Source organism: Lineus longissimus, chromosome 4 (genome assembly GCF_910592395.1).
Source record: "Lineus longissimus chromosome 4, tnLinLong1.2, whole genome shotgun sequence".
In the NCBI taxonomy this organism is placed as follows: domain Eukaryota; kingdom Metazoa; phylum Nemertea; class Pilidiophora; order Heteronemertea; family Lineidae; genus Lineus; species Lineus longissimus.
The window spans coordinates 8,622,896-8,648,893 of record NC_088311.1 but is presented as its reverse complement, the minus strand read 5'-3'; the positions used below and the strand labels follow the sequence as shown (position 1 = coordinate 8,648,893).

At 41.7% G+C, this 25,998-nt stretch overlaps 2 protein-coding genes across 2 annotated transcripts; one reads left to right on the top strand and one right to left on the bottom strand.

The window, feature by feature from the left end:
* The first annotated feature begins 214 nt into the window (after positions 1 to 214).
* Positions 215 to 7,119, top strand: LOC135485849 (D-amino-acid oxidase-like). The gene is made up of 10 exons (XM_064768160.1): positions 215 to 290; positions 433 to 653; positions 2,692 to 2,806; positions 3,210 to 3,292; positions 3,778 to 3,843; positions 4,039 to 4,093; positions 4,349 to 4,521; positions 5,812 to 5,929; positions 6,252 to 6,350; positions 6,640 to 7,119. Exons 2-10 carry the CDS (start codon positions 442 to 444, stop codon positions 6,757 to 6,759), a joined length of 1,041 nt encoding a protein of 346 aa, XP_064624230.1. The 5' UTR covers positions 215 to 290; positions 433 to 441; the 3' UTR covers positions 6,760 to 7,119.
* LOC135485848 (uncharacterized) lies at positions 6,997 to 24,958 on the bottom strand. The gene is made up of 32 exons (XM_064768159.1): positions 24,718 to 24,958; positions 23,156 to 23,307; positions 22,583 to 22,659; positions 22,154 to 22,313; positions 21,398 to 21,651; positions 20,698 to 20,998; positions 20,178 to 20,354; positions 19,843 to 19,938; positions 19,426 to 19,551; positions 19,080 to 19,214; positions 18,320 to 18,558; positions 17,938 to 18,203; positions 17,490 to 17,705; positions 16,792 to 17,089; positions 16,478 to 16,672; positions 16,020 to 16,232; positions 15,313 to 15,583; positions 14,873 to 15,045; positions 14,394 to 14,551; positions 13,891 to 14,168; positions 13,627 to 13,782; positions 13,048 to 13,275; positions 12,350 to 12,619; positions 11,925 to 12,102; positions 11,486 to 11,648; positions 10,779 to 11,068; positions 10,298 to 10,434; positions 9,836 to 9,965; positions 9,050 to 9,299; positions 8,597 to 8,762; positions 7,909 to 8,094; positions 6,997 to 7,755 (listed from the first exon to the last, which is right to left on the bottom strand). Exons 1-32 carry the CDS (start codon positions 24,779 to 24,781, stop codon positions 7,537 to 7,539), a joined length of 6,222 nt encoding a protein of 2,073 aa, XP_064624229.1. The 5' UTR covers positions 24,782 to 24,958; the 3' UTR covers positions 6,997 to 7,536.
* Positions 24,959 to 25,998: the final 1,040 nt, after the last annotated feature.

Here is a 25,998-nt window from a genome sequence, read left to right as displayed (position 1 = left end):
AATCGGGACTGAACGAACATGTCCGTACTGCTGCGGTGTCCGCAAGGGGACGTTCTACTGTACTTGATTTTCTGTACGTGCGACATCTGGCGTTTTGAAATAACATAATTCCAAGCTACCTGGTACTGACTGGCGATTTACCAACAGACTCCCTTTAATGCTCCCCAAGCACATCGAACACGTTTCAATCCAAAATAGGCCTATACATAAGAGATCTAGGCTTTGTATAACATTGTAGGCATAATTATTGAACGCCTTAAAAATGTCCATGTAATTTCTATGACCTCAGAGTAAGCTATCACCTCGGCCTCGTTTTTTTGTATTAGTCAGGGAATGGAATGACTGTCGACCTTTTCGATTTTATTGTCTCAGTGTGTCGACCGTTGTACATGCAAGCCAGTTTGCTCAGGTGCTCTTTTCAATGTTTTCTAGCTTATCAACATGAGCAACCGAAAATGGAAAATCTGCGTCATTGGTGGCGGTGTGGTCGGCCTGGCGTCTGCCCTATCAATCCGGGATCTAAACATTGGAACTGAAACTGTTGATGTCACTGTCATCGCTGAACAATTCGGTCGTGATGTCACGAGCAGCGTAGCTGCAGGGTTGTTGGAACCGTACTCAGTCGGCAGTCCAGAACAGTTACCTCTGATAAAGTAAGTGTTTAATTATCATCACAAAAAATCCAACAGCTATTCCTTACCTCTCGGTAGCCAAGAAATGCAACTACGTGCATTTATATTAGGGTAGCTAAGAATAGCAACAATTACCTAGTCCTGGAATAGCATTATATCACTATATTGGCCGTCAAGAATAGCAACCATTACTACTAAACTGGTAACCAAGAATATATTAGCAACAGTGATTAGATTAGTAGCCAAGCATAGCAACTCACTAAATTGCTAAAAATAGGAATAAGTACTAAATTGGGAGCCAAGAACAGCAACTATAACCACTAATTAGTAGCTTTTATTAAATTGGGAGCAAAAAACAGCATTTATAGTCGTAGTTCCACCTATCATAAAACCCCGTGTTTTTTCAAGACCCGTGTCTTCGCCGTGTGTCAAAAAACCCGGGGCGCACAACACCTGTTCAGTGTTGTTAGATAATGGTTAATAGTCCCGGCGACAGGTGCGCTGTAGGTAGGGAGCTCTCCTGTGTTTCTTTCCCGTTGGGGGGGGGGGGGGGGATTTCGAGACTGAGAAATTTCGCGGGAATGTTTACAATGTTCACGCATGCGTAATACCGAGGCAACTACACGCGCCATCTGTCGCCGGATCTTAGAACTTGCAATTGCCGTGTCTATTCAGACCATCGAGCTCGATGTGGCTAATAGACACGGGGATTTGACACACGGGTCTATTTAAACACGGCAATTCATAGGTGTAAGCGCAAGACACGGGGATTTGATAGGTGGAAGTACGACTTATAACTAAATTGGTAGCAACTGATACTAAATCTATAGTCGTAGTTCCACCTATCATAAAACCCTGTGTTTTTTCACGACCCGTCTCTTCGCCGTGTGTCAAAAAACCCGGGGCGCACTTACACCTATCAGTGGTGTTAGATAATGGTTAATAGCCCCTGCGACAACATCCTCGGCACCCAGTGGTTTTCCATATGCTCCAGCTCTCGCTATTACAAACCCCTGGGGAAATCCATGCCCTTCAGACGGATTGTAGCGGTAGAAAAAAAAGCGCCCAATCAGAGCGTCGGTTGTATTTGAGTCTCGGAAATTCGTAAACCACGGACCCAGGAATTAATGCTCTCAGATGCACTATCAATTGTATATAGTCTTTTGCGCCATAGGGCTCGGGTCGGAGGTTGGTTAGTTAAATTTCAATCAGCGCCATGAAACGCGTATTTTCATTAGCTGCTATTTTTAGAACATCCGGGTATTTATGAAAATTCTGAATTTTTCAGTGCTGTTGCTTCGTATTGCGCGCACCCCGCTGCAAATTTATTTCATTACTTAATTAAAGCACAATTACACGTCTACACAATGTTTAACAGCATAGAATCGATAAGGTATAAAACGATTTAACGATAGGATTATCTTAAACTTTATTCATATACATTTTATTGTCATATAAAACACTATATATACATACATTACGCACAGTGTATCAGGTTATCAGAACAGCCACCCTTCGCTGTCGATTCTAATGGATTTTCTCAGGGTTTTGTATGGGACGTAGGAGTATCAAAAACCTGAAGCTCAGGATGCTGCGACAAGTGCGGTGTAGGAAGGGGGGCTCTCCTGTGTTTTTTTCCCATTGGAGGGGAATTTCGCGTGCGCAATACCGAGGCAACTACACCGCGCCATCTGTCGCCGGGTCTTAGAACTTGCAATTGCCGGGGCTATTCAGATTCCACCTATAAAAAAACCCGGGTCTAAATTAGCCCCCGATTAGCCCCATCGAGCTCGATGGGGCTAATAGACACGGGGATTTGACACACGGGTCTATTTAGACACGGCAATTCATAGGTGTAAGCGCAAAAGACACGGGGATTTAATAGGTGGAAGTACGACTAATATTGTAGACAAAAAAAGGACCGTCCTGTGCATATGACTGCATCACGTAATTTAAAGCCAAGAGTCGATAGCAGTAACATAATCATTTAATCGGAAGCCGTGAATGGCTAATTGTCATGAAAATGTACAATATTCATAACATTTTCATTTTAATCCAGAAAATGGGCAATGTCAACTTGGGACCACATTAACAGACTGAACTGTTCCGAAGAGGGACGCAAAGCCGGGACGAGTTTATCATTTGGATATAATCTTCTAGAAGAACCAGATCCGGTGAGTAACTAATCAAAATAACGACAGTGAAGTAGCATTTTTTATTCTAAAAACATCTCCAACTTAACAACAAAATGGCATTTTGACAGCTTCCATACAATAGTCATGATAGTGTTTTAGAATACTGTACAGCGGCAATTTGAAATTGGTAAGCAAATTTTTAAAATTTCCAATTGCATAGCATATATCGGCCTACTAAACATAAATGTCAACATTGCCGCTGTGGAGATATAGGTATCATAAGGCTATAAAAACCAGTTTCAGTAAATTCGTTTGCATAATAACTGGTACGCATTGTGTATATTCCTGGATCCCCAGTACATGTAATTACAAACGGCGCACTCCTGTACTGACTGATTTTCCCGATAACTTTTAGTATACTATAGTTTTACTTCCTCTAAAGGATTACATGGTTGGCTTCAGGGAAATCTTCTTCAACTTCCAAGACATGAGTGAAAGGGAGCTTGCTATGTTCCCACCATATAGGTAACTAGTACATAATACATTGTATATCGTCAATAAAGATAATTAATCTAATGTGAAAATAAGTAGTTTTATCTGACAATGCCCTGTGGCGGAAAAAAGCTAAGGAAAATGATATAACAGTACGTCGTCAGGGACTGGAAAAGAAACCGGTGTTGCAATCGAACATGTCCCCATTCAAAAGTGTCCGGCCCTATTGTATTCTGAAGGATGGTATGTGGTTCTATGGAGGGAGACAATGACAGTCAATATCTCACAAATCAAAAGCGCGTAGAATCCTGTAGTTCCCCAGACATTCTATTCTCAACATTTCAAACATTTACTCTTGCGATCCCACTATAAGGCCCGGATATTGCATGGTCCCTTTAATACAAGTGCCTGGACTTCCTGTTGTGAGCTGGGGATTATACTCATTGGTCTGAAGGTGCGCGGTCTCGAAGCATTACCTTATTCAAACTTCTCTCAACCAAACTCTCCGTCGTTTCCAGATATGGTTATAGATTTACAACTTTGATGGCAAATCCGGCAAGATATCTGCCTTGGCTGACAGAAAAGTGAGTGATTCTGATTACATTCTGACAACCATGAGCAGACCTATTGTCCTATTCTGTTTCTGCTATTGTGTTGGACACACGGACATTGCCAATTACGTGCGCACAGTTTCGGCTACTCAGTGCTAAAATGCGTATTTTGAGAATGATCATATTAAAGATTGTGATAGCGATACTGCAGTGACATTTCAATTTCAGACTTCAAGAAAAAAATGTCACCTTCATTAAACGAAGGGTTGAAAGATTTGAAGAGGTGAGTATTTCTCAGATTTCTACCAAACTCACGATTCGTGCTCTTTGAAAAATATTGGATCTAGAATGTTCTTGAAACAACCCATAGCAAGCTCTATCTAAAATCAAATGAAAGAATGCTAAAATATGACTCGAAGGAGTGAAAGTAAGGAAGGAGTCGGAAGCATCATAATAAAATTGCTTCCCATTATTCATTCCTTTCGTTAAATTTGAAACGGTATAGTTGTTTCCGTGCTTCTTTCAATGAATTTTGCAGCTTGCCGAAGAATATGATGTGATAGTGAACTGCACTGGTGTCGGTGCCGCCAAGTTTAATGACGCGCGGGTTCAACCGGGCAGAGGACAGGTCACCAAGGTGCACGCTCAGTGGATAAAGCATCACGTCGTCGCCGAGAAAGCGAATGGAGAGGTGTCGTACATATTGCCATGGTAAGGAAACATAAGATGATCACTCAATCTCCCATCCTGAGATCGGGTTTTTGATACCTACCTACCTCGTATACAAAATATCGAGAGGCGGAGTATATTTACAATGTCGATCTCATGCTTATAGCCATTGAAACGGTTCTAGCGTACTTTTGATCCGGAGCAAATGCTAGGTTGGGAGATTGGATCGCCCACGTAATTAGTCTAGAGCATCTTGGTCTCTTTACTCTCCTCTCAAAAATGCTTGTTGCACATTCTAAAAGGCCTTAGTCACAGTATATCATTGTTTCTAATACAAAATACATTACGCCTCGTTTTGATCGGAGCGGTCTTGGTATCGTAACCAATGACCGCCTGGGTAGGTATAAAATTCTGAATTTTAGCAGACGAATTATTTTCACCAAGAAGCAACGACTCAGCCCCACAAAACAATGTCAAGAACACGAGATTTTGAAGTATTCCCCGATATATTGGGATTTGTGAAGTAGGGAGGATACCCGAGGACTCTTTCGAGGTCGTCAGTCAGGATTCAGAAGAGGTCAAAGACGAGGAAATGGTAGAAATCGAGCTAGCAGACTGGGAATTCCCTTGCTGCGTGACGTCATCTTCACAAGCAACAATATGGCGGAGTTCCGGACACCAGGCTGGATCATTCTTTGACGAAAACGGAACATATATACCTTTCAAATCGTATTTAATTTGTTTAATTTTGAAACCTTTTAGAATAGAAATTAATACCTCGCTGTCGGTCATTGGTTGTATAATCAAGACCGCTCGGGTAGACCTCAAATTACGTCCAAAACCCTCGGCGAAGCGCCTCGGGTTTTGGACTGCATTTTCGGTCTACCCGAGCGGTCTTGATTATACAACCAATGACCGCCAGCTCGGTATTAATTCCTTAAATAAAAATATTTGATAATAATTCTCTTGCTGATGAAGGCTAATTTCGTCAATTCGAACACGGACTGAAGTCCGTGGTTCGAAGAATTATGCTCGCATAAATATACACAAACCATGCGCTAGTTCTGTATTTGCCACGTTCCTGAAGCAGGACTTTGTGACTTCCATTTCATTGACCAATCAGAAGACTCCTACCATCCTACCTGCTAAGACGGGACTTGTTCGGCCATGGAGCTTGCAAAGATTCTGATTGGCCAATCAATACTGAGCAGGCGCTTCTCATTATTGCTTGAGGAAAGTGACGAATGCCTTTATACAGTTGTACAGATTGTAGCTTGCTAGCCACACTTGGCAGATTATATACAAGTACACAAGTACACACTGCTATTCCAGTCCTGACTTCGTTGCCCTTGGAGGAGTGGTCCAGAAAGGAAACTGGAACCGTGATGTTTGCCCGGACGATAAGAAGCAAATATGGGAAGGATGCTGCCAATTGATACCAAGTCTTAGGGTACGTCCTTGACACTCTCGCTCAACATTGCTGGTCATCATTCGCATTCTGGCAAAGTAAAACTTCATCGTTTCATGTCGCTGTCAACTGAAATACTACAAACAGTATGATAACCTCCGAGGCATTGACACTCATGGTCTCTATAGAAATACATGTACATATCTTAATCCATCACCAGACAGTAGGGACAGACTCGGGGTGGGCTAATCGGAGATGGGCAAATGAACTTTAATGCAAGTGTCTGAATGTACTTTTACACGGGCATGCAGAAACTCGTGCTATCAAATGCAAGCCTGTATAGTGAAAAATTCAACTTTTTCAGGATGCCAAAATAATTGAAGATAGGGTTGGTTTGAGACCACTCAGAGACGAGGTTCGATTAGAGTCAGAACAGATTACGACCCCTATTGGAAAGAAATGGGTATATACATGTGCAATTTTAATTTTACCCACACGTATGATAGTACCTTGAAGACATAGTATGTATTTGATTGTGGTGTGAGATGATGAGGACAATAACTCGATTTCGACCTCGGTAGAGAACTGTTGAAGATGACTAGAATGTCGGGAATCAAAAAATGTGCATTTTTGACCACTGGGTGTTGAATTCTAAACACTCCTGAGACTCAAACGCCTGAATCAACGCATGATCCTTCTTCATGTGCTTTTTTCTTCAGGCATTGCCATAATTTCTCATTCATCTGTTGCAGGTGGTACATAACTACGGCCATGGCGGAGCAGGCGTCACCCTCCACTGGGGCTGCGGCAAAGAAGCAGCTAAATTGGTCAAGGATTGCCTTGAGAGAGTCGCGTTGCAATCGAAATTGTGATGGGAGGATACCGCATGTGGGCAAATGGTGGAGATATGGCCAACGATATCACAAGAAGCCTAGAATATTGGTCTGCAATCGTTGCATTGTATTTTGCCTGTACATTGGTACCTGCATCGTTGCTGCTAGATGTTCAATTGGAATGCCTTTTGTGTTAAAATCACAAAACAAATCATCGTGTTGACTTATAATCACCATTTACCTTGGGTGTTACGAATATAGAAGATCCAAACAAGATAAGACACATGGTTTAATATTACTCGTGAGCATTACATATCATAAAATAAAATGAAAAAAAATCCAAAATTTTGGAATCATGATGATCATATTTACAGCATCCACGAAAGAAATTTTCCAGTTGCTCGGTAACTTGACGTCAATTCAATAAAAAGAAATACAAATCCATTTCCTTCATTGTTGTAGTATAAATGTTCCCTTCTGAGCCTGGTTGTTCGAAACAAGTTATGTCGCTAACTTGGCGTTATATACTTCAATTTACCCAATTAAGTCAAAGTTAACACCACGTTAATTTGAAACTGACTTGTTCTGACAACTGCCCTGGTCCTTGTCATTACGTTGTTGTTATCATACTGATTCGGCGAAATTGCAACTGACTCATACTTAATAATGTGCGAGTCGGTGAAACATTGGCTACTGCCGCTTCGCATGGTTGGTAAGTCCATCAAAAAAAACAGTCGTTCAATTTGAACACGACGAAGCATAGTATCATGGAGTCAAACTTGATAGTGTGGAGATCCAAACAACTCTGCTATAGTGCTAGCATTCTCCGCTGCCATTTTTACACGACGCCACACCTTCGCCTGCCCTTCCTTGGAGGCATTCGCACTTCCGACATTTGGTAACCTCTCCAGCCACCTGCTGGCGAATATTGTTGCTAAGATGGCTATAAAGTCTGCTCGGAATTGGAGAGTGTATCAGGTGATGGAGTGAAAAAACAGCTCCTTGTGTTGTTTTACTCAGTTTTGCATAGTCGCCCTGTAAAGAAAGGCCGAAAATGAATCGGTGATTGTAAAAGTGAGTCGATTCCTGTTAGAAATTCACTCCAGCCTCTTTGAGAAGAGGAAACAAAATAATCAGAACCCCAAAAGCGCCAGCCCCTTACCTAAAGCAAAATGTCGATTTACGCACCTTTGGAAAATCGCTGACAACGACCGAGGTCTTCCTGTTGTTCGTAACAAGTTGATTGTCACATGTGATGCCGATCACCGATGCCCGTCTGGTGAGGTCCGGGTAGCGGGAAACTGTGTAAAGTCTGATGCTGTTCCTCTGTAACGCGTGGAGGACATCAACAAGCGGCTCTCTTGGTCGTGAGGGCTACAATTGCAAAGCAACGTAAAGGCGGGTGTAAAGGTCAACTCGCCGGAAAAAACCTTTTCTACTGAACTGCCCAGAAAACGGAAGAAAGTAGGAGTTGACAATCTAATACCGAATAATAGACAACACATTTCTCTGTAAACTGCTGTCATTATTTCTTTCAGAAGTAATCTCACTAAAACTTGGAAATCATTTTCTCAACAACCCGTGGTCAAACCACTGCATAAGTTGAGTCCTAAGACAGTTATCTGATTTTAAAACGGGGCAATCGATTTTCAAATTTCTGCATTCCGCTGACCAAGCGTACGCTGTCCATTGAATTCCCTGCTCACCGATATTTTAACTGAATTTGATTTGGCGCACATTGAAGTATCAAAGGAGGAGCAGTCAAGCTGCCGACTTGTTTTTTCTCTACCACAACGAGACCCTTGATGACATGCCAAACCGATCTGCTCGGATTAAGTGACTGACAATAAGGTGGTTCCTCTGGAGTAGTTCTTACATCTCTTTCTTTACCAGTGACGAGAATGACAACTCTTGACGCTTCTGCTCGGAATGGGTAGCTTGCTGCCAAGCGTACAGCGTCCAAAGCATCGGTTTTCTTCTGGTCTGTGTATTGCATTTGCCGAAGGACACGGTGGAATTCTTGATAGGGTCCAAACAGATGCCTGTCGAGAAGAAACATTCTTGAGGTAAGCTTTTGTTGAGCTGATCACTTGGTGTCACCTCTGCATAAACCACTAACCAATACCGCTAAAATCATTTCCTGGCGAACAGGTATTTTGAAATTAGAGGTATACTACAGTACACATTATATTACCTGTAGATACACAGAATCCATTTTGATTTTCTCTTAATGTAGAATGTACTTGGCTCCTCGGAGCTACTGGTGAAACAATCTTTGTTCACATCATTTACTTGAGCCTACTGTATTTTGAGGGCCAACGAGACTTACCCATCAATAGTGAAGGAATTAGGTCCCCGCATTCCTGCCCCGGCGAAACCAACAAGGCCGTATCTCAAATGGTCATACCCCTCTCTCCCAACAAGGGCATGTTCGATGCGGTGAGCCAGATGCTGAAGACGGGGGTTGAAATCATGCTGCATGCTCACGTTACCATGTTGTGATATGATGAACACGATATCAGCCGTCTTTTGTATCGTTTGCTGCCATATTGCACCATTCGGACGCCCATTACAAGAAGCTGCAGAAAAACGATGTTTTGAAATACCATGTATACACTGCGTCATGGAAGTTAGATGGAGCTGGACTACACTCATCCCCAAAGACCTACTCTGTCGTACATGTACCCCATCATTTAATTATAGGAATAAGGGCGACCATGATGGACAAGTTTTTTGCACCCATAACTATTTTCTCCTTGGGATGAATACGGCCGGAATCAATATTGTAACTTGTTGCAATGAATGTTTCTAGAGGTGGGGTTAACGACAAGACACTTCTGATATCAAAAATATATGAGGACAAAAATATGCAACTTGCTTAGTGCCAATTGTTAGTTACGTATGGCTGATGTCGATGAGGCCTGCTTACATGTAGAAGCACAGGAGGTACCGGTAAATTTGGAATTTTTTTCCGACAGGCTTGGCTGATGCAATCTATCGTAAATCGCTGGAGATTAAACTAAAAATAATACAATAATTCTTGATGTAATTAATGTAGAGGTTTTTTTCTAAATGTGTATATTTTGTATGGTAAAAGAAAGGGCCATTCACTCACTACATGAGTCCAGGTGTTTGATGTTTACCCCTCTAGACCGACAGGCTGTGACGTAAGCTGCTGACAGGGAACACAGTGTGGAGGATGGAGTACTTACGTCAGAGTTTTTGACGATCTCGACACAAAAGTCCTGTAAAAAACCAATGATACTGACATCACTGGGAAGTCTTACCTCAAAATTATCAACCGAGGCAGAAGGTTTCTATTCAAAAACTGGCAATCTGTAACAAGTTTTGACTGTAACAAGCTGTGGCAAATTAGTTAAGCCACGAGCGGTGTAGTCATGGTTGTTACCGAACGATGGCCAACAAATCCTTGGAATAGATTGAACATTGATATTATTCTTATGTTAAGTGATACAACTTGCGTCTTGTCCGTTATTTCAAGAAAGATTGGCGCAAACATTGACTGACGCACTCCCATCAGTAAGTGGGTGACCTTTTGACAACTGTCAGTTCTCACCATGTAAGATAACGGCTTAATAACTCTAAAACAGTCAGAGAAGGACGAACGTCTTTCGTGGAATAATTTCTTGCACGTCGGTGATGTGTCGTTCGCACAAGTTCTTGTTGGTGAGACAGCACGAGGTGACGTGAAGCCTAAAACAATAAAAAATACTGCATATTGGTTTAACCGAGAAAGAGATGCGATCAGGTTAGCAATTACTTTAGTATTGGCATTGGAATAACCCATCCAACCAGTCGATATCATGGGATGGTGCTAACTATTGACTTGCTTGCCATTCCGAATGAACAACTTTTACCCCTGACCCTCCAGAGACATTAGCCTGCCTTCCTATATCGTTTTTTATTCAAATTTTCTTGTCGCAAATCATTCACTATATTGATCCTCGCAATCGTGCTGACGAGAAGAGGTTCTGATTCTGTTAATTAGATACCAAAATCAATTCCCAAAGTTGTTACTGGTAACCATGGTAAATTACCGTAATTATACAAGCACTCCGCCTTCCCACTAACTTCATAAGCATCAACAAAATCGACGATCCCAGCTGCCAGGCGACCAGTAGGCTTCCTCATATCGTTTAATTGTTCACCGTCATTGGTACCGAGCAGTCCAAGAGTGTGGTTGTGGTACATCTCGCTGATGTTGAACAGGCATTGGAAATTGACCGAATCGCAAGTCGCATCAATACCGTAGGAAGTGTGAACATTGACGTAAGGGCCATCGGCATGGATCACCACATTTCCATCACGACTCGTAAATGGTAACTCTCTGAAAATAATGCAGGGAAAATGCTAGAAGGCTTGACCAAATATAGGGATACACGCTGGTAAAAAATAGTGAATAAAAAGAGGGGAAGGTGTATGGAGAAGGAGCAGGGAAGTTTGTAAATGATGGCATGATACAAATATAGTGATACACGCTAGTACAAAGAAGTGAATAAAAAGGGGAAGGTGTATGGAGAAGGAGGTGGTTCCGATTCTAAGTCTTGGATGAACAGAATATATTATTCTTGAAGGGGGAAGAGAGAATAGAGAATGGGATGAAAACTCTGGGCCATGGCAGCGAAATGATGAGACATATATGCAATTTACCATCAAAGAGATGTTATTTAAAAGAGCACCCCTGCCGCTTTTATTTTAGGAAAATGCTGGACAGGGAAAGCTGAGTGTTTATAATGTATCTTACATGAACCTGTCCGTCATATTTACAGCAACTCTATTTTCTCCATCTATGCTGATGGCAAGGTTTGGTAAGAGCAGCGTCACAGCGTCCACTGTGCTCATAATGCTGAACACACTGCTGTCAAACTCTCGAGCGAGAAGGTATGCACATCTATTACTCCTGTACCCTAAAATATTGCAGAAAGATGATTTAAAAACAAGCTTAGTTGGGATGAATTTACAAAGACTAACGAGAAGTGAACTATCATGCTTGTTTTACTCACAAAACACGGGCCATGGCCGGGCTTCGAGGGCTTTTAATTGGTCAATACCCCAGCGGAAGTCCCATATTCTAGTTTTAGGAAAGTGGCGAATACTCCTCTTGAAATGTTTATTGATGGAAAACATAGAGTGTCATCGGATCTTTTATGAGGACCAGGATTCGAATGATAACGAATGCTTACCCGGATGCTCGTACAGTAAACCATCAAATGTCTGAACATAGCCAACACCAAAAATCATGGCAGTTTGATAACGTGGCTCAGATTGCTGTGAAATTACTTCTTTATTCTTCAATTTCTGAATCATTCCCTTCAGTCTCTTAAGGAGTCCTTTCTGATTCTGAGCTAGTGTTGGAAGGGCCTGCAAAACAAGCAAGGGAAAAAGTACATGTATGAGTCGTATCGGACACTTTTGCAGTGATAGGCGGCAAATCAGAATCAAAATTTTCAGCTTGAATTGAGATTATCGCAAGTATACCGAGATCCGAGTTGGATCTGCGTAGTTCAACTCAAGTTCCTCATGGAATTTAGTGTCTGAACTGAACAGATAGGAACCTGAATGAAATAAAGTTATTAACGCTATGAGGATAGATTACTTTCGTACTCACGTCAAAATCCTTCCACTCAAACGGCAGCCGAACACTGGAATAAAAGTGTTTATCCATCGTTTCCCAGGGACGATCAGGTCCAATACGTCTCGGTATGTTGTTTCTCGTTATTGCTTGATACAGACTCGTCTTTGCTCGCTCAACGACTGTACGCAGTGCTGGGACCAAGTCCATTATCCGGTATGGAGGCCCGAACTTACAAGAGGTCGATTCATTCCAAAGGTACAGGCAAATTCTAGTTTCGATAAAGAGCAGGTGCTCCATAAGACTCTGGAAGAATGAACATCATGGTCTGAAGGCGGTCTCGTCAGTGAGTTAAGGCTCAATTTCTTAGTGGAAGCGCTGACGCTGCTGCAGCGAAATTTCAAATGCAAAATAGCAACCTCGAGCAGCAAACCTGGCCCTGATAGCACTGGTAGTATCAATATTCAGATTGGATTAAACCTTGGATATATACAAAAATCAGTAGCTTATTTGTCTTTGATCTATGCGCAGTTGCTATAAAAAAGAACTACTGGTCGGTATGAACTGAATAGTATCTGATCAATTAATTAATATTAAGTATACGTCTTACTAGTAATCGAACTTCAACATCATCTGCTATCCTTTTCTCATGACGAACAGAAAGCTACTGCAAAACCCTTTGTTATGCTCCCGAGAAGAAAGTTGGTAATTGTAAACATGCTTCCAAAACTCACCAGTCCATCAATGGAACAGTTCATATCGCTTTCTCCCTTCGGAAGGAAACTGTGGTCCAGTGATTTCCGGGCACTTTTCACCCAAACCAAGGCAACCTGCTTGATGTGATCCGAGACCGTTGATAGTCCGCGCTGTCCTGAGGGTGTGACAGTCACATTGGAGAATAAGCGGTGCGACCGATCAAGGGCCATCTGCCAGCTTATATCCAGATGATGTTCTTCCTTACTCTAAAGAATGAATGCATTACACCATAAAGTCCGAAGTATTAAACGATATCCGAATCTTGCCCCACCGATGACGCTTTAAGCGCCTCTCAAGCGGCCCTGCAATGTGTCTTTGTCATGGCATGCCAGCTAAAAACCTGCACATCATGGCCATTCAATTAGTCCTAGTGACCAATCAAGAACGTTGAGAAAGATGAAGAATAGTGAAAACTTAGATTGTCTCTTCTTTGTTAACCAAAAAGACGAGTGTAAGCACACTATCTAAGTTTATTCGCGATCAAAAATTTTCTACCGGTGAGTGTTTTTTTATCATCAACACATTATGATTATGGCTAAGAAGGTGCGGTTTCGTACCAAGTTTTCATGATAGAATGTCATATTCCTGTACGTGGGGTCGCTCTTGTCGACCAAGTAATGTATGGCCACGTCATGTTGTGGTAGCGTGACTGTCGTATGCGATGCCTGGGGCGTCCACACGTTCGATAGCTTCAGAGGCGAATCGAATCCACGCTGAAATATACGGAAATTTACATGATTTCGCCCTAAAACATGGGTGGATACATCCAGTACCGAGGTAATAGTGGAAAAGGCATTTGGTATACTGAATCTTTAGCTTACCTTGCCCTTGCTGTAAACATCAAAACTGAAATCGACCTCAACAACGTTACCACGACGTCCACGGAGGAGACTCCAGTTGGCTTCCCCACTCCAATCCTCACTGGAACCATTCACAACGTGCTCCAGCTCCACGCCCTTATTCGTCTTCCTCACCGAGAGATCACTCTTAGCCTGGACCACTCGCTGTGTACCATCTTTGGCCAGCCATCTCATCTCAGCATCAGTGACAGAACTTCTGGGAAGAAAGTTCGTGCTGGTTGACACTTGGAAGTTTTGACCTAAAAAACAGAACAACCAATCGTCCATCCGAATACTGCACTACACCTGTCCATTTCAGGTCAGCTGAACCAGAGACTATATAAATTCCTGTCTACCGCTTTTGTTCAACCTTTGGATACGAGACGTTATTTGAAAATCGGAATTATAGGATGACAATTTCCAATTTTCAATGATTTTGTGGACGTGAAAAAGAGAGATTATTTTTCGCCCTGGTCTCATATTACCTGGAAATTTAAGAAGATACGTCACTTCGGTCCAGCCTGTTCCATTTATTCTGTCACCTTTCACTGTGATCTTATTGGACAGTTCAGTCACGTGACCTGGATGGTATGCTCTCTGTGGTTGAATGTGAAAGCGATAGCAGAAGCTTGTTTGATCTGCACTGAAATGTCATGATAAATGTGGTATGGGCATCAGGGCAGAGTTATCAGTGTCGTAAAGAGCATTCATGTAAGTTTGTCGTCAGGAGTTACCGGTTCGTTTGCCACGTTTAATCAAGAATCTTTAAGCTTCAATGCGGGGAGGCAAGGAATTCAAAGATGCAGCCATTTATCCAAGAAGTGCACAGATATGAAGAAAGCACTTCGTGAATGCTGTACTTAGTGACTGATATCTATTGAGTGGATAGCTCCTGCCTGGCAAGACTCTAAAAAGAGGTACCAGAACATAATCCTGCACCAAGAAGAAATCTCACAAAACTTACCAGAAATACGTCACATTAAGTTGGGTGGAGAAGTCCCGTGGAGTCCGATGGAGGGTGGCTCCGACCATGGCTAGGTAGGCGACAGGGGAGGAGACATTGATAGACACGGTTGCTGGGAATCGTATAAACACAGATGGAACTGGGCTTTGGAGAGGTTCTTCGTGCATTGTTTTCTGTAATAAAAAAAAGCAGATTATGAAATAGCCAAACCTCATGCTTAACTTCTTCCCAGAAAACCCCCCCAGAAAATGAGAGTTCTTATACGGGGATTTCAATTTGATGAAGTGAAGTAGTACGTGTACTACGAAACAGCAGACCAGAGACTTAGCAAAAATATATAAGCCTAGCGAAAAATGAACGTCTCTGACGTCGCAAAAGTAGGCGAAAAATTAAGTTCTCAACAGGAAAAACCCCGACTCGTTTATATTTTTTGGACTCACGTAATATTTGATATCAAATAACTTTTTCTCTCCGTTGCTGATACTGAAGTCCAGTTTATAAGCAGGTTTGTCGTCAACGCTTCTATACTTGAGGAGTTCTCCTTTAGCCTGGAAGGAGATGGTAGTTTGACTTCTTCCCACATCGGTTGAGAGGTCTTTGCTTCCCTGTAGTGTCACATTCATGCTGCTGAAGCTTGACCCAGCCGACCTGCCTGGTTGGCCCCTCCGATACGGTTGCAGGAATACGAAGTTCATTGTATATTGAGACGATCTGCAAACGAATATTCGTCGTTTATTGTATTAACGAAAGAATGCAGACTACGTTACCTACATTGTACATTCACATCAAATTGACTGGAGGTGGGTTCAAGACGCACATTAATGAAAGGTATATCAACTTGAGTTAGAGTTTATATCTTCCTAGAAGACAATTCAACTACATCATAGAAGACAATAAATAGAAGTAGACATGATACACCTTATTCATAGAGAACATAACAAATATGTGGAAGCATTCTTATTGGTAACAAGAGCAAAAAACATGGCTTCCAAAATGGCCGACGTCCTATCATATAAATATCACCATATCTCGTCTCAAAGTAACTCAAACTACATGTATGTATTAATGTTGGAGGTTATGCTTTGGTGACAGTAAAAAGGCTTTTGATTAACACACGGATGCAACTACTGAAGTTCCTCGGTCCTACCTTTGAGCGGACTCGAGCCCGATATTCAGAGTAAAAGGCCCAGAAAGTGGAAGGAATGGAAGCCATTTGTGACGCTGAAGAGGCAGGCGCACGCCAACACAAAGTCGTATTCCTGAGATTTGGTAGAAAGAACTACATCGGCTTTTGATTGGCTGCTGATCTGGTAAAGTCACTTCCTGTTCCATGCCGTCAATTATCAAAGTCTGTCTTGTGCTGCATACGGAAAACAAAAAACATACAGAGTTCCGCGGGGGGGGGGGGGTCAAAAATAAGAGTCCCGATAAGTAGCCTGAAGTTGCTAATATTTTTTTCCAAGGAACGTATTGTTCAATATGAAAATTGTCCATTAAAAGTAAGATACAAACTTAGGGCAAAAGTGACTCTCCTTTCCTAAGTGTATTTCAATTTGTAATGTATCGCCGAAAAGTAAGACCGTTCTTGATGATACCAGTTCTTACCTTACAGTGAAGACATCTCTCTTTATCTTTTCGAAGGGGTTTGACAACGTCAGTTTGACCCCCGATACGCTGAATTCGATCTTGGCTTTCATGTCAAAGTCAACACTTCCATTCACGTGGCCAGACCACGACGTAGCTGTCTCAACAAACCCGGGAATCGAGACCGCTAGTTTGGTTTTCATGTTAAAGAAACCTCTGGAAAAGGAAAGTTGACGATGAACCAGTCGATTTTAGGTACATACTCCAATGACCAGCATAATGACAAGATTCATCAAGTGTATAAATATTTGTCGGCCGTCAGAAAATGAACTCACCCCGCTGCCAAACCCAAATCCATACTCTTACTCCTTTCATGGCGCTGTGTATTAAGCCGAGGATGCAGTGAGATAAGGGCATGACTACTAGAGGTAACAGTGAGAGGGACACCGAGGATCGTTGGTAGTATGGTCTTCTCCCGTGTCAACCCAACGGCTTCATCAAGGTTGGCATCCTTCCTCAGGTCGTGCTCCAAGAACAAGTTGAGGAGGTCTTTTAGGGTTAAATGCGTCAGATTCTCGAATAATCCAAGGATAGGCTTCAGGTCGTTGAGATTCCCAAATACAATCTCGTGACCTACAAAAAAGAACGTCTAAATAAGGCATGAGGTTTAACCTTTCTTACGTTTTCTCTCTTGCAAATTGCAAATGTGTAAAGCTCTATCGCCGTACTGGTGAAGAAAATACATTTGAAGGAAACCACTTTCCTTAATATACATTATAGAAGCAAAATTATTCGGAATGGTTACTACATGTAAGTACCTTATCGATTAAGTTCAATTTCAAGTTTCAGTTTCAATTTCAAGAAAACTAGACGAATATACTGCTCGAGGAATGTGGTTAATGATGACGGCCTGTTTGGGCTGTCGTCCTCAAAAAACATATCATTCAACTGAATACATATGCGGGAGAAACGACTCGATGAATCATCACCCCATTGTAACAGTTGCCCCCCTGGTTATCTAAGATACACTTGCCAAATATACGTAGATCGCCTGTCAAATCCGGCACTCCACCCATGGTGACGCTATCATCCAGCTGCTGTATATTATCAAGAATTGTCCTTCTGATGTTATTGAACTGTGTTTGACCCGTGGTGTGTTGGTATTGCTTCTCGAAGCTAGGGATACCGAAGAATTGTAGCAACACCTCGGCATCATGTCCCAGCAGCTTTCGAAGGATGACTTCCATATCTGCAACGAAACATAAATGCTAGATAAAGGCTATTTGCTGGGGAATTCGAGAGCAGGATGAAACACAGCAATAAGAAATGACGAAACCTTCATCAAGTAATCTCGTTCATATTACAATTGTCACAAACGATTGTGATTGCTCCCTACCTCAAATTTCTATTTGTATCTGTTACAGATAATGCATTGTATAATGTACATTGGGACTGTGTACTCCCTTGTACTGATTACCTACACTGCATACTCAATCCGCAATCCAGTAGATTCAGTGACCTCCTGAAAGCATTCAAGGTCAAATTCACCCGAATCGACCCCGGTATTCTGGCGGATGGGTCGTAAATGACGTCAACATCTATCTTCACCCCTATTGGCTGGCCAAGTTTGGGTATGCTGAAGGTCTTATAGAAATTCTTGTGATGCGAAAGTGTCACTGGGTTCTTGAGTGGCTTCGGCAATGATATCTCATCTTCGGCGAGGCATTTGAGGAGAGTACCTTGCACACTGCAAAAGTGAGAAACTTTGTAAGATATCTGACCATGTTAATTGCTCAAAGACCTTTATTTCTAAGAGTGAATGGTGACGGGAACTGGACCCTCAAAGGTTTAAGATGTGCATACCTTGTCATGGCTGGGTCCTCAGACTCCAGTATGCTATTGAGATGCGACACGACGTAGGATTTGAAATGCTCGCTTCGTTCTGTCTGAACAAGTCTCACGATCTCTTTAAGAGCACCAAGTGTTGGCGCCTTCATTAATATCTTATAGGTAGCGATCCTTATCATGGGGTGGATACGGCTCCGGAGAAGTCCAAGGAGTTGAGTTGTCAGATTGTCATCTGGCGTCAAACGACGGAGGGCCTGTGGATGGAAAATTTAAAAAGAATAGGCTTCCACAAGGTCGGTAGTTTTAGCCACTGGTCCACTGTGGCCGATGGTACAGCTATTATGTTACAAGAAGGACGAGTCCATTGTTTATTTTATTTGTTCTGTAGGGGTAGCAGGAGTACATACTCTATGCCGCCGATATAAACCTTCCGAGGGTAAATATTTTCCTAACCGAGTGGAAAAGATCACCGTAGATAACAAAGAAGCTGGCCAATGGTCTCCTTTCCGCAAGTAAACACATTGCCAGTGCATACTAAAATATGCGAGTTTCGTCTTTTCAGATCAGGTATGCAGTTTGGGTCATATCCTCGCCAATTTTCAGCTTTTTTCATCACATTTGGGTACGAGGAACTACTGCACTTTCCTCACGGTGATCACAGTCAGTATCTGAATTTCTGCCTGGTAAGCAAAAAAAGACCCATCGCTATCATCTGGTTAGATTTTCACCCCGAATAATTTTTACATTTGATTCATTTATAAACCACGCAACTCACCTGGATAGCTTCCATCGCGACACTGTGCGAGACATTCGTATTTCTAGCACATTTCAGAAGCGTCGGTAGAACCTGTCCGTTCATGCGTAAGTCTCGGTCTACAGTCTGTATGATACTGCCAATGTTGCCAATGGTCTGGAAGATATGGTAGCAAGCAATGTAAAATAATACAAAAGTTGCTGGTATTAAGTGAGTAAATACTGTAGTGTTTGCTGAAACTCTTCCTACCGAAAGGAAGAGGAGCTGCCGATGTGAACAATATCATAACATTTGATTGTTCAGTATCTAAACTATACCAATCCTAACAAATAGAGAATTTCTGTGCCATTACTTAAATAGTGCTTACCTTCAAAGTGAGAACAATATCATAATGTTTGATTATTCTGTTGGTGAAGTTGTTGATGAATGGTTCGCAGTTGGTGCCAATGATTCGATGGAGGTATGCCACGATTGTCAAGATTTCGCTGGAAACCTAAGAAAAAAACCCGAGTGTAACATGATTTTACCAGCGAGGTCTCGTCCCTTGCAAATGCCTTGGCCATGGTTACATGCATCAGGCAATGAAATGGACGTTAACAACGTAATGAATTAGCAGGTCACTACACAACATCAAGTCGAATACTAAGAGCGGATGTACAGTGCACTCCACGTAATGACCTATAGCACAAAAATTGTTTGGCAGTTGTCATCCCTGCAGTGCTGTAATGAGAAGTCAGTCCGATCCCTATAGTTTCATGATCAACTAAACAGTTGGGATACGTACCTGAATACTTATTGGGCCGGTTTCCTCATAAAACGTGTGAATCATGGAGCCAAGGTTCAACCAGCACACTCGATCGTTGTCCTTCTTGCACAGCCTCTGATGAAAAGTAAATTACAATACGCCGATTTAATTTTTGCCTTTTCCATACATGTCTCATTTTACTGCTCATGTTATCAGTGAAGATACTACTCCGTGTCTAAACAAGCTCCCGCTGCTGCTACTGAATATTGTATGTTAGTTAAATTAATCTTACTGTAGACGTTCGTGGCATCATTTGAACTATGTCCTGCATTTCATTACAACCCCACAATCTTTCTATCAAAAGATATACTTACAAATACAGCTTGAATGATTGGTAATGATGCTTTTTTCTTCAAAGCAACGTCCAGTAGGAAGAGTTTCACCTTCGCCCCGCTGATGTATCCCTCAACTGCAGCGCGGGCGTACGTCTCGACGCAAGAGGCAGTGCCGCAGGCCATCAACGCATCGAGCAAGCAGCTCTGTCTAAGAGACTGAAAAGACAGGAGAAACCATCAGTCAGCCTATACGTCCAACACAGCAATATCAATTCTTAGCATTATGTAGGTTCATCTATCCAAAATATAATTTTTCCTGTGGTACCATTATTGTTTGTACATTACGTTATTCAGTTAAACTATTACTTGAACAAACAAACATGTACGCAATTTTAATCCAAACTAACACATGTTGGACAAGCCATTTCTACATAGTAGATTTACACTCCGGACGCAATGATATCAACATCGTCCCTTCCCAAAAGAAATAATAATTTAGATGACGAATGGACTGCCGAAGGAGTCTTATTAGAACAAGCTGACAACAGCATACACAAACCTTCTGTGTTGGTGAACAATGTGTACAGTCCCAGCTTTCCTGTAAGAAACCCCAAAGTGTGATACGATCAAAACTTGGTAAAACATCAGCGACTTCTTCAAACAGTGCAACAGCTTTCTTAGTTGGCATGGCGGAAATGTCCAGTTCATCGGTCATGTCTTTGAATGCCTGTCTTAGCCGGTCCGCTGAAACTTTCTCCCTTGTCGGGTCATACGCCAGAGTTGTAACCCTTTTGCTACTTGCAAGGTGCTGGAAGTCGAAGTTTGATGCTGTTGGTGTCACGTGAAGGTTATAAGTTTGCCTGAAGTGCAAAAATGGGTCATACTTGTAAGTTTGTTAAGTGATAGAATCATCCATTTGGCCATACTTCTACAGTAGTTATTTCCTGTCATCCACGGTAAGTTCTTCTTGAATGAGGATTATTGAGATAATGTCTTAATGGTTTTAAGCAAAACACATACCGCTGACCAAATACATGCATACACAGTCATCAGTAGACATTTCCTCCGAATTCACTGGAAACATAAACTCATTTCCATGAAGATTACTATCAAACCAGAAATTAGCCTTTTCCATACACGGCCCCGTTTCATTACTCGAGTAATCCTAAAGTATACCGTCATTCCAAGGATAAGTTCGACCGTATGAGATTATAGAAAAACTTCACTTGGATCGTTGTAGTAAGAATGATGATGCTTACCTTAATTTTGTGGTTGTCGCCGAAGAGTTTCCTAATGAACCCAAGAAGTCCAACTGATTTACGAAATACGTTTCATCACACTCAATACTAGTGAGGCGAGGTTCAGAATCTACGTTGGTAATGTAATAAGTACATTTCGAAGTAGAGTTATGGTTGGTGTGTGTGTCACAGCTTGATAAATTTACCAGCCTCTCGACTTGGCCACCAGAATCGTCAGCCGTGTAGCTAGTTTGGCACGCTCCTTGCACAAGGACCTGTAAAAAGCCAGATATAATTGAAGAAATATGAAATGGGGATATGGAATGAAAACGCAAAGCTATATAAATTAGATCAAATACAACAGTATAGGTTTGTTGATTTTCAAGTGGCTCGTGTTCGTGGAATAGTAAGAACCCAACGCAGCGAACCACGATGTCATCAGCACACGAGGAATATCACCACTCAAATGGAGATGAAAAAATGGTGACCGCCATGTTCGATTAGCTCACAACCATTCAACATGTCAGCAGTCCATGGCAATATTGGATCGGTGCATCTGTAGACCGGACTTCAGATCGAAGAGTAAGGAGAGAATGCAGATACAACACAACCATTTAAAAGCACTGGCAGATTACTTTATCACGATACCTACTTGACGGAGTGCTGCCGTGTCCATGCTAGGCGGCTAGACGCTTACAGACTTCAGCCAAATCGAATGCCGATTTTTTTTCTCCATTTAAAGAAAACCATGATATTATCTAATGAAAGCTTAAATACCTGTCTTATCATTTCTTGCTCTCCGGGTGCTAAACTCTGCTTGAACAGTATTGATGATATTGCACCTCTTTTGAAATTAGTGATGTCCACTTGCTCGTCGTGCTCCGTAAAGAGCTTAGTGATATATGTTTCATTTTGGAGTTGGAAGTACATCGAATACCTGAAATTGGCAATGTCAGTGTCACAGTCATGAGTAGAGTTGACTTGCTGATGTAAAAGCTACAACAGAACTTCGCTTTAGTGTTAGTGATGCTTTTATGGAAAGACAAAATCAGCTGAACACAGCCCTGGCGTAATGCGAAATCTTATTATCCCCAGAGTCTTTCAATGTATTGAAAGAATCTGGTATCGCGTCGGCCGATATGTAGATAAACACTTTTGCAAGTTGAAAAATGAATGACCGCAAATAACAGATGTTGTATTTTTTACCTTTGCACTGCCGAAGCAAATTCATCAGATCTTTTATGTAAATTGGTGCCGTCATCTCTCAACTGGCAACCTTCCACCTGAAATCAGTTTCATTGTAATAAAGGAACGAAATGCTTCTGAACTCGACAGAAGTACAGGTATAAAAAGTTCTGCAGCGGACAAAAACTGGGTACCCAGAAAACCTGGAAAAACTCACTTATAGTGATAGAAGAGAAATTGTTTTCGTTTTGGAATGTCCTCACAAAGCAACAGTACATTGTATCATGATACAGGTGAAGTGAAACACATGACGATGGACATTTTACAAGCCGATTATTCATCGAAGCATCTGAGGGGAGATAGCGCCTTTTGTTAGCAGGGTTTCCCTGGATTTCGCGCAATACACTTTAAATGTTATCTTTCCTTGAGGCATACATGAGCAATAAAAGGGGGGACATGCATGGAAAAGGAGGAATTTTCAGTGACAAATATTTCAAAACTAAGTACATGTAGATACCTTTAACTTTACAATCGAGCAGTCAAATTATGGAAATGACAAAGTCAAATTGAGGCAATATATTTGATAATTATTACCTGTAACCTTCCTCCACCGAAGTCCTGCATGTCGATATGGAGATAACATTGGAACCTGAATACAGCATGTCCTGCAGGCAAGGTGTCATGCTGGCTGATCGCCTCACCGCGGTACACATATGTGTAGCGTTGGCCGCTTTTAAAGAAATTCCCTACAAACAAATTAATGTCACTAACTGTTGGAGAAGAAGGGGGGTAAAATACTTGACTTGCCAAACTCAGCTCGACGCCGAACTGCAGCGCCACTCGCGGACAAAGATAGAACAACTCGACATTTTTTTCACCGGTTTTCTCGCTGCGCATGCGTACCAGCGGAAAACAAAAGATGACGCTGGTACGCATGCGCAGCGAGAAAACCGGTGAAAAAAATGTCGAGTTGTTTTATCTTTGTCCGCGAGTGGCGCTGCAGTTCGGCGTCGAGCTGAGTTTGGCAAGTCAAGTATTAAAGATGAGTTTTTAGAACAGATAGTTTGGTGTCTATTTAAAGTTATCAAATGAGTATCATCCACTACTACATGTATTTCCGGCTTGATAATTGTGGCAGACTTTTTCAAGTGGATAGGATTGTCGCTTTATCAAGTAGGCCTACTTGAGAGACTTTTTATGTCACTGTAATCAGACTGTAATTGACCTGAGATGGTCAAGTAGATAGATATAGGCCTTTTTGTTTTGATTTTGTATCACATTTAGTTAGACGTATTGTTGATCGCTATCAAAAATCAGTGGCACGAATCTTTGAAAACACTTTCTGGGTTATATTGCGGGGAAGATATTATGAAAATGAGTGGTGCATGTGCATGTATAAGCATTGGAATAAAACACAACTTTGACCATAAATGATTAACAGGATAAGTAAGGCTACTGAGATGTAAGCTATAAATATGAAAATTTAAAAACGTGTAAAGCAGTTGGCTGAGGTTCAGTCAATATTTCATATCATCCTTTATGTTGAAAGATGATAACACTTGATCAGGACCAAGTCATCATTATTTTTAACAGCAACAGATTCTTCAATCATAAACTTCTGCCAACATGCCTTTATCAATGCATGTCAATTTTAAAAAAAATGTCTTTGAAATCCAGGTCAGAACGCACATTCAGAAGAGTAAGGCCTATAGAGAATATGTCGGAATTTTACCGATGGAGTACCGGCACCTCGCTCAACATACAGTGTACTGATGTACAGAAAGCCCCGATATTTAAGATCCCCATTCGCCAAATAATGCCGCACCCTTACTCGTCCGACGAGGCCGTCCCCGTTATGTTTTTTCGCCACCTCGCTGTTAAAATAATTTAGTCAGACCGTGCCAAATACACGGTCTGTAGCTTTAAAACAAAGCCCGCTCGCACCTAAGGCCTAAATCCCCATTGTTCTACTGTTTTATAAAAGGGTTATCGGAGCAAATCGTGATAACATCGACCGCCACGAAACAGCTTTATGGGAGTCGATAAGCTTGAACCGGCAAGGGCGCAAATAAACCCTATGCGTCGGCCGGTGCGATCCCGGTGGAGGACTGAATTTTAGTTGCATGCACCCTAATCAAGTTGGTTAATGTACTTACCTGATGTCTGGCCGAATGTCGCGTGTAAGATGACACACATAAACGAAAACTTGAAGAAGAACATATCAGTAAATTCGAAAAACAACACCTAAATATTATCAAATAGGTCACAATTTTCCTTTGAATCACCAGAACTCCACATTCATAATGAAACTCGGCAAGAGCACTGCTTCATTGGGCTGCCTTTAAATGAAAGAAACTTTCAAAACTCGCTACGTAAATGCGTCTTTCGTATGTCATTATTTACTAGGTCTACCTCGTTGAAGTGCGGAGCGTACTCGGATCTATAATTTCTTTATTATCTTAATCAGCCAAAATGACCTCGTTAGGCTTTCTTGACCTTTTGGCCAAACATTTTGATTTCTATCGTTTAGTTTTCGTCTCCGGGATGTCTTGAAATAAGAACACCGTCAGATTCTTTCCCTTTCAAGGTCACGTATAGATTTCCATGGACCATGGCAGATTTTGGGGTGGCGCATGAGGCACGCTTCCCATTTTCAGACCGCCTGCTCACAAGAAACAAACAACCACTTCTGATTACATTGTAGCCCACAGACTACTGCACATACTAATATTTCACACATTAGTTACAATTTGTTCCTGTTGCTCCCAGACCCCCTATTACCAAAATCGCGCCTTCGGTGCTCTTTGGGTGGGGCTGCACCCCATATCTTTCCCAAATTTCGTCCATTCAAAAATTTGAAATTTGAAATGCGATTTTATATTGTCTGCTGCAAATTTATTTCAATAATGCTTTTTGAGGCCTAAAGACCGCTATAAATGTACTTGTGTAAATTAGAAACTACACAAGCCCATTTTTATCGCGTTAGCATGCATGTCTAGTTGCTGTACTTCGGCCATGTTCGTTTCTAATCACGGGCGGGCCAAATGTAAACACTTTATTGGAATCGATATTTTTTGCTCCAGGAAGCGGTTAGACTATCATTAGTTATGCTGAGCGATAACACCAATGTAATTATGGACCTACGGCAAGTTTGAATTGAATTAAGATACATGGAGAAAAAAAGTACCATCGTTCTTTTATTACTGTTTTGTTGAACTTAAAGGCCTATCGCATATTTGAATCATTACTCTGGGAGTTCTACATGTACGAAAAGGTCATGGCAAAAACAATAAGTCAGATGTCATAGATTTGACATGTCGCCTCATGATTTCATACTTTATTCACCAAAACACCAGTGACCATCATCGAGCATTCCTTCATAATGAGCATTGGCCTGCCACATCGCGCCAGCGATCGAGCCGTTATTATCCCCATTA

Excerpts from the sequence above, each read along its gene's own strand:
- LOC135485849 (XM_064768160.1), top strand. The coding sequence starts at position 442 with ATGAGCAACCGAAAATGGAAAATCTGCGTCATTGGTGGCGGTGTGGTC. Across the intron at positions 4,094-4,348 it reads GGGTTGAAAGATTTGAAGAG|CTTGCCGAAGAATATGATGT; the intron begins GTGAGTATTTCT and ends TGAATTTTGCAG. Across the intron at positions 6,351-6,639 it reads CCCCTATTGGAAAGAAATGG|GTGGTACATAACTACGGCCA; the intron begins GTATATACATGT and ends CATCTGTTGCAG.
- LOC135485848 (XM_064768159.1), bottom strand. The coding sequence starts at position 24,781 with ATGTTCTTCTTCAAGTTTTCGTTTATGTGTGTCATCTTACACGCGACA. Across the intron at positions 22,660-23,155 it reads TCGGTGGAGGAAGGTTACAG|GTGGAAGGTTGCCAGTTGAG; the intron begins GTAATAATTATC and ends AACTGATTTCAG. Across the intron at positions 14,552-14,872 it reads CTTAATGTGACGTATTTCTG|TGCAGATCAAACAAGCTTCT; the intron begins GTAAGTTTTGTG and ends ATGACATTTCAG.